This window comes from Etheostoma cragini, chromosome 15 (assembly GCF_013103735.1).
Source record: "Etheostoma cragini isolate CJK2018 chromosome 15, CSU_Ecrag_1.0, whole genome shotgun sequence".
Taxonomy (NCBI): Eukaryota; Metazoa; Chordata; class Actinopteri; order Perciformes; family Percidae; genus Etheostoma; species Etheostoma cragini.
Window position 1 is genome coordinate 144,338 of NC_048421.1, and position 8,174 is coordinate 152,511.

The 8,174-nt window shown below is 41.8% G+C and overlaps 3 protein-coding genes across 3 annotated transcripts in view; 1 reads left to right on the forward strand and 2 right to left on the reverse strand.

The window, feature by feature from the left end:
- LOC117958254 (keratin, type I cytoskeletal 13-like) overlaps positions 1–2,299 on the forward strand; it is a 12,363-nt gene extending 10,064 nt beyond the window's left edge. The window contains exons 6-7 of the mRNA XM_034894569.1: positions 502–722; positions 2,159–2,299. Of these exons, the coding sequence (XP_034750460.1) occupies positions 502–722; positions 2,159–2,258 (321 nt within the window). The 3' untranslated portion in view covers positions 2,259–2,299. The remainder of the gene's footprint in view (positions 1–501; positions 723–2,158) is intronic.
- LOC117958237 overlaps positions 1–8,174 on the reverse strand; it is an 859,617-nt gene that overhangs the window by 72,615 nt on the left and 778,828 nt on the right. The gene's annotated exons all lie outside the window — the stretch shown is intronic.
- On the reverse strand, positions 3,023–8,168 carry LOC117958274 (keratin, type I cytoskeletal 13-like). Its single transcript, XM_034894602.1, has 8 exons — positions 8,069–8,168; positions 7,548–7,630; positions 6,646–6,802; positions 5,297–5,458; positions 4,965–5,090; positions 4,512–4,726; positions 3,254–3,268; positions 3,023–3,199 (listed from the first exon to the last, which is right to left on the reverse strand). The coding sequence occupies exons 3-8, from the start codon at positions 6,781–6,783 to the stop codon at positions 3,088–3,090; spliced, it is 768 nt and encodes a 255-aa protein (XP_034750493.1). The 5' UTR covers positions 6,784–6,802; positions 7,548–7,630; positions 8,069–8,168; the 3' UTR covers positions 3,023–3,087.

Below are 8,174 nucleotides of genomic sequence, written 5' to 3' on the forward strand. Positions count from 1 at the left end.
CATTACTGTTATTATCATCACTGTTATTATCATTACTGTTATTATCATCACTGTTATTATCATCACTGTTATTATCATTACTGTTATTATCATCACTGTTATTACTGGTATCTTCATACAGTATTCTTTATTTATTATATATATTAGTGTGTATATATTAGTGTGTGTGTGTGTATATTAGTGTGTGTATATATTAGTGTGTATGTATTGTTTTGGTGGTTTTGTGTGTGTGAGCACAGTGTGAGTAACGATGCTCAGAAGAAGAAACCCTCGTATGTGTCCTCATACCTGGCAAATAAAGCTGGTTCTGATAAAAGATATGTGATATCTACAATTAAAGATAATAAGTATATATATATATATATATATATAAAATGTATATAATTATTTATACAGTCCTACATTTTATGTTCTGAATAGTCCAAATGGTCCGCAAAACCAAACAGTAGAAGAAAAACTAAAGATGTGGAAGTGCCCTCACTGTTGGTTCTCCTTCTGCAGAAAAAGTCCCTGGAAGGAACCCTGGCCGACACCCAGGGCCGCTACGCCAACATGCTGGCAGGGTACCAGAGGCAGGTGGGGGGGCTTGAGGAGCAGCTTTCCCACCTCAGGGCAGACCTGGAGCGACAGGGCCTGGAGTACCAGATGCTGCTGGACATCAAGACCAGACTGGAGATGGAGATCGCCGAGTACAGGAGGCTGCTGGACGGGGAGAGCTTCAGGTGAATGCACCAGGGCATTCTGGGAGGTTCTGGGGCAGAGATATGCCACACGGATCCACTTAGACTCAGACTCAGACCCAGACTCAGACTTAGACACAGACAAAGACTCAGACTCAGACTCAGATTTAGATTTAGACTCAGACTCAGACTTAGACTTAGACTCAGACTCAGACTCAGACCCAGACTTAGACTTAGACTCAGACTTAGACTTAGACTCAGACTCAGGCTCAGACAAAGACTCATACTTAGACCTAGACAAAGTCTCAGACTTAGACTCAGACAAAGACTCAGACTCAGACTTAGACTCAGACCCAGACTTAGACTCAGACTCAGATTTAGACTCAGACTCAGACTCAGATTTAGACTCAGACTTAGACTTAGAGACTTAGACTTAGACCCAGCCTCTCTTTATTAATCCTTAAGACTTAGACTTAATTACTTATTAATCCTTTTGTGACGACTCCCGCAAGGAAATTGAAATTTTCATCATCAGTTTTAGTAAGAAAGCAGAATAGAATATGATATAAATATAAGAAAAATAACAGGCTATCAAAATACATGAAAATACATTTACCGTAAATTATCAGTCAAAGTGTAAAAGTTTTCAGGTATTTATGTATTTATATATGAGTCCAGGTGTGTATATCTCTCAGATGCAGTATATAACAGTGTTTTCCCTAGGTTTTTGTAACATTCCTTATATATATATTCCACCAAATGACTCGGAGTGATTCCTCTGTCTCAGATTAATGAATATATTCTACATATATTAGAATATATTCTCTAAATGATGTGGGGATGAAACCCTGAGAGTCTTGCTAAAGTCGGGGCGTTCTGGTGTAAGGTCATTAATTTACCTCTCAACACTTTTGGCCCCTTTTTAAAAAAATGTTTGTCACTTTTGATGTTTTCAACACTACGACATGTGGGAAGCTAATGCTAGAGCTAATGCTAGCGGTAGATAGCTAGCTTGGTTCACTTTTTCAAAAGTAATCTATTTGTAGTCTTTCCAATTGCATCCGTGCAAGATCCCTGGTCTTTACATGTTATGGCAGACAACGTTCAATGTGAGATGTCGTATTTTAGTTTCAGAGTCTGAAAATAGACCCTGAAACTAAAGATTAAAAGCATCTCCATCTGAAGACAAACGGTTGAGTTTTTAGTCACAGAGGAGAAGGTTTTACCACCAACACTTCAACCTTAGGATGCTATCAAACAGACTGTCCAGACGGGCAAAAGACATCCCCCCCGACGCTAGCAAGACTTAGGATTTAATTCCCAGGAGTTGCTTGAAAAGCTGTTTGGCGTAAGATAATAAATCAAGAGCTAACGGGCCTAACGGGAGCTAACGGGGGCTAACGGGAGCTAACGGGAGCTAACGGGGGCTAACGGGAGCTTACTGGGGCTAACGGGACTGTTTGTGTGTCTCCCTGCAGCGCGCCCACCGCCTCTTCATCTTCATCTAAAAGTAAAGTTATGATCATCACCAAAGAATTCAGCGACGATGAGCTGCTCAGCGCCGAGATCCAGAAGTGAGACCGCAACACGCCCTTCTCAATAAAATGATCTGAAATGTGTTTGTGTGTTTGTGTGTTTGTATGTTTGTGTGTGTTAATATCTGTAGTGTTGACTCATATGCCTCAAAATATCTACATGCTCTAGTTATTAACCCTTGGGTTGTCTTCCTGTCAAAATTGAAAATCAACACGTTTGTTGATGCTTTTTTATGTTTTTCTCACGTCTTCGTCCCTTTTTCAACACTTTTGACATTTTTATGCCGTTTTCAACACTACGTAACACTAACTTATAAACTTTAGTTTTACAGTTACTTTGGAATTTATGGTCAATAAACCTCATTTATAGGAAATTATACCTAATGTTTAAGTTAGAAAAGCAGAAATTAGGAATTATTGAGACTAAAATTAAAGGAATGGATGTTGATGATAATCACAGACTGGAATATGTCAGCTTTTACTCAATACTATTTCAAGAACACTTCCATTTGTTTTACAATGCTATAAAATTGAATAAGACCCAAAATTAATGAAAGTAGAGATGTGTACTTGGCAAAGAGCGTTGGGTGGAATCAATCATGTTATTTTGGGGAATTAAAAAGAACATTGATATAGGACAACATGAGGACAACATGAAGACAACATGAGGACAACATGAAGACAACATGAGGACCACATGAAGACAACATGAAGACAACATGAGGACAACATGAAGACAACATGAGGTTAATAAAGTCAAATCATCACATCCGTCAGTGTGAAATAAAGACACATGGACCACAGAAACCACGTCAGGTTGGTCTTTATTAAAGAACCGGAGACAGACTCTGTTATATTCTGGTCCCTGTCCTCTAGCTGCTGATCACGGTGCCCGACTTGCCCACCTCCTCCGTTATCACCACCACCTTGGTGGTCTTGGTTGTGGTGGAGGTCGTGCTGCTAGAGGTGGCGCTGGCGGCGCTGATGGTGCTGCTAGAGGTGGCGCTGGCGGCGCTGGCGGAGCTGATGGTGCTGCTGGCGGCGCTGATGGTGCTGGTGGTGCTGCAGAACAGAAAATAAATCATTCATTTGATTTGGACGTTTTACTATTTTGATGAAGATAAACAACTTCGGTAGATCTTAGATTGTGAAGGATTACAGATTAGTTTTTCTCTTTGTGGTTTAAAGGTGCAGAAGCTGATCTCATGGGAAATACACGGCATTTACATCTTCATGGAGTCAAAACAAAGAGAATTAGAAATGTACAGAGATACAAAATCACTACTGTAGATAGATAGATAGATAGATAGATAGATAGATAGATAGATAGATAGATAGATAGATAGATAGATAGATAGATAGATAGATAGATAGATAGATAGATAGATAGACAGATAGATAGATAGAGGGATAGAAAGAGATACTTGATTCATCCCAAAGGAAATTTTAGGCATCCAGTAGCAAGACAACAATAACACAACACACACATATACACCCATACCTAAGAATAAAAATAAAAATAAAATAAATATTAAAAATCCCTCCCAGAAATGTAATGACCGTAATAAGGTGTGGTACCATGGCAGACCAGGTGTGGTGATGATGTGCAGGGGTTGAACGGTGCCGTGTATCATGGTAAAAATATTGACTATGACTATAAAATGTGAACATAATAATCCATAAACTGACTGAGTGAATAAGAATATGAACACTTTATAACAGGGAGTAAGTTCTGAGAGGTAAGACGGAGATGTTAGGACCCCGGTCCAGGTTATGATGAGGGCTGATGGAGCCAATAGGAAAGCTGTACAGCACTGTGGTGAAGATACAAAATGACCCGAGCTACAACAACTGTTGGTGGCCGTGGACGCAAAGAGACAGAATGTATCCGCCTGCATGTCAGCGATGAGGAATTATGTGGAAATATGAACAAAGCTGCAGAACTGAAGAAATTCATCAGCCTCGGCTGTACTCGGTTTACTGATCATTAGCTAGTTTAGGCATGCTAACACGCCAAGCTACTCAGGGACCTTTGTCCTCGTTTCATAACCGCTGGGTTCGGAGCCTGTGTCTGATCTGGAACCAGTTCTTTGAGTTCTGACAATCAAATAACCTCGGACATGAAACCCGGTTCCAGAGCAGCACCAACTCTTTGGTGGTCTCAAACAAAGTCCTGCTTCGATTCAGGGCTGTGGGCGGGGTTACTGTGACCAACAAGACCAGAAGTCACCAACTCCGGATGAAAGAGAACAAATTGAGCTCATTGAACTTTCCCCTCGTCCCCTCGTCCCCTCACCTCTCTCCGTCCAGCAGCCTCCTGTACTCGGTGATCTCCATCTCCAGTCTGGTCTTGATGTCCAGCAGCTCGGCGTACATGGCCCTACTGCTCTCCAGGTCGGCCCTGAGGTGGGACAGCTGCTCCTCCAGCCCCCCCACCTGCCTCTGGTACCCTGCCAGCATGTTGGCGTAGCGGCTCTTGGTCTCAGCCAGAGTCGCCTCTACAGCTCCTTTCTGTTGAAGATGAGGAGGACAGTCAGGTCACTTTGATTGGCAGTAAGATGCCCTTTAGGACCTTTTAACACCTCAAACCTAAACTTCAAGGGTCATCGTGTTTCAGTCGTCAGTAACAGACTGAAGGGAAACCTTTTCACATCGTTGGGGTTGTTATGTTTCTAGATTTTGCAAATAGATCCCAAACATGCAGATCAGTGTTACATTTGAGGAAGTGATGAAGACTTAGTTTCCTTACCTTGCTGTTCTCAGACTGTAGTTTGATCTGCAAAGACTGGAGAGTCCGCTTGACCTCAGAGATCTCAGACTTGGACGTCTGCAGGGTCTCGGTGCTCACAGCCACCTCTTTATTCAGCTCGGCCGACTGGGAAGAAGAACCAAAGGTGTTATTGGTCACATATCAGGGTCCCAGAGACCAACAGGATGTTATTTGAGACACATCGTGGATCAGGGTCCCAGAGACCAGCGGGATGTTATCTGAGACACATCCCAGATTAGGGTCCCAGAGACCACAGCAGAAGTAAAGAAACTACAAGTTTGAAAACTATCCTAAACCACAACTGGCCTCACCTTGGTCTGGAACCAGGACTCCAGCTCTTGGCGGCTCTTGTTAGCCATGGTCTCGTAGTGCTCTCTGATTCCGGCCATGACGGCGGACAGGTCCTGCTGGGGAGCCGCGTCCACCTCCACGTTTACCTGGCCCCCCACCTGGGCTTGCAAGGCCAGCAGGTCCTGCAGGAAGACGCCGGTTAATCTTCTGTCTTTTAATCTTTTAACAGCACCCGAGCACCAAAGTACCAGGAACCTGTTGTTTTATTCTCATGCAAAACAGCCATTTTGTTTGTTCATATTTGTTTCTGTATTCATTGTTTATTTCATAATAATGTTTAATTTGTGTATAATATAATATATGTTTCTTTATGTAAGCACCATTCACCAATTAATAACTCATTGTTGTAATAAATCCTTTTCTGATTCTGATTTGAAAGGATTCATATATTCCAGTTTTTAAAGGGCTTGGGATGCTTAGAAAAGTAAACCCCCCAAAAACAACAAAAAATCAAAGTCAGATCTGGAAAACGTTGAAATGTGGTGCAATGACTGGCATCAGGGGCGTGACCAAGTTAATGGGATGTTTACGAAATTGGGTGTGAAAATATTCCTTATCTTTAATTTTTTTTTTGATTTTTCTGTCACCCGACAGGGAGTCGGCCATCTTGGATTTCGTACAGTCATTTTCATTTTACGAACACAAACTCAAAACTTTTCAGCCACTTTCTAAATAGAAATTCTTGTGATTTAAAATCCCGTTTGTTCAGCTCATGTTACAGTAAGTGAGTAGGTTTTTGTGTGCATACTTTAAGTATTTAAAATAGTTTTTAAAATCTACATTTTTACCTGTACTTAAATATGAGTTGTTTGAAGTATTGAACGGCACTTTGCTATATTTTAAATGTAAAAAAATAAAAAAAAAGGTCTCTAACTGTTTGGAAAAGTATCTAAATGGTGTCAAATCCCAAAAGACTTTGATTCAATGAAATAAGTATAAATAAGATATGGAACTATACATATAAAAAAACTATGTTAAACAGTAAATAAGTAACTTTTATTCTGAATAAATTCTAAAAAATGAACTTTGGTTTTCATATCTGTAATTTTACTTTAAGTAAAAGTTCACCAAAGTCTTAGTACTCTTACTTAAGTAGAATCTTGTTGTACTTTTCCCACCTCTGCACAACATATAAAATATACTCCATTTTCCTCCAGGCCGTCTGGTATTTAATGCGTTCATTTTCATTTCACGGCCACTTTTTAAGGTACTTTAAGATAAAAACTCTTTTAAAGCAGTAATCATTTTGAGATTTTAACTTTGCTCTGCAGCTTAAATGTATTTTTGCGTGTGGTTTCAGCGCTCCCACCTCCTCGTGGTTCTTCTTGAGGAAGATGAGTTCCTCCTTCAGACCCTCGATCTGCATCTCCAGGTCGGATCTCGCCAGAGTCAGCTCGTCCAGGACTCTCTTCAGCCCGGCGATGTCGGCCTCCACCGACTGGCGCATGGCCAGCTCGTGCTCAAACCTGCACACACAAACGGGAGAATGAGATCCAGGAACTCATCTTAAGGTTGATACAACTGCGTTAATGGCGGATGATGCCTGGACGGTACAGGAAGTCGAGGCTGCGTTTCATTAGTGCTTCACATGCCCGCGTTCCTTCGGTCTGGAAGGGGAAGTGACCCTGGTGAGGCCAACCCTCGGAGAGGGCTGAGTCCCACCAGAAGTGGGTTAGATCACCCACAATGCTTTGTTAGTTACACGTTATGTGCAAGAAAATACCTCTGTGGTTAAGTTGCAGTCATGGACGTTACAGCTGAAACGCCTGCCGCCGACCACCACAGGAGGAGGAAATAAACACGTTCAATTAATGCATTTAGACTTTCTAGTTTCCCCAATGTTAGCTTGATAACCCTTACCCCTAAACCCCTAACCCCTAACCCCCTAACCCTAACCAACCCGTAACCCCCTAACCCCAAAATAAGTACCATCATACACCATACCTCTGGGTTAATTTTAGCAATAAATTACGCTTAAACAAAGAAACGTGACTATAAAAGAATGTCAATTAGACAATAGTGTCATATTTGTTACAGGTTGATCCGTGTAGTTAAGGCTGAAAGTGGAGGGGGGCAGGGTCCATTTCAATCCCTCGCTCCCCCACCCCACCCCTCTGCTCTCCAAAATGTATAATATGATATAATAGTTTAATAGTATGATGGGGGGAAGGGAAGGAGGGCATGGTGACAGACACACAGTCTCTCACTCACTTGATCCTGAAGTCGTCGCTGGCCAGCCGGGCGTTGTCGATGGCGAGGACGAGGCCGGCGTTCCCACGAGTAGAGGCGTTGATCTGAAAAGTTCAAAAAGTTACAAACCTCAACTTTAAATGTTGCTAAAGAGACACAAGATATATAACTTAATTTAACAAAGGGTTTTAAAAACTAAACGTTAACCTTCTGAGGACAGCAGATGTCTCCTATTGTGTGCAGATGATATCTTAATTAATCTTAATTAACGGCTCGATGTTTCTTAATATCAAAAAGTTATGCACTAAAGCTTTAAGAAGATATGTAGAACTTCCAATTCCAAAATGTGAACATCAACTATTCAGCTTTATTGGCTGAATGATCTGTGAACGCAGTGGGACTCGTGTGAAGGCTGAGTTTACTCTGAATATTTCACTATCAACACATGGGATCCGTTATAAACCAAGACCTTAGGAGGAGATCTAAGGAGATATGTCGAAATTGAGAAGAATGCCTTCAGAGTCCAGAGTCTCTGTGCTCACCTGGTCCTGCAGGTCTTTGATCCGGACATGGTACGCGGTCCAGTCGTTGGACGCAGGTTTGAGCCTGCTCTCCAGGAACTGCCTGATCTTGAGCTCCAGGTCGGCG

Coding starts and splice junctions, on each gene's coding strand:
- LOC117958274 (XM_034894602.1), bottom strand. CDS start 6,783: ATGCGCCAGTCGGTGGAGGCCGACATCGCCGGGCTGAAGAGAGTCCTG. Junction 5,459..6,645: donor TCAAGAAGAACCACGAGGAG/GTGGGAGCGCTG, acceptor GTCTTCCTGCAG/GACCTGCTGGCCTTGCAAGC. Junction 4,727..4,964: donor TACAGTCTGAGAACAGCAAG/GTAAGGAAACTA, acceptor CATCTTCAACAG/AAAGGAGCTGTAGAGGCGAC.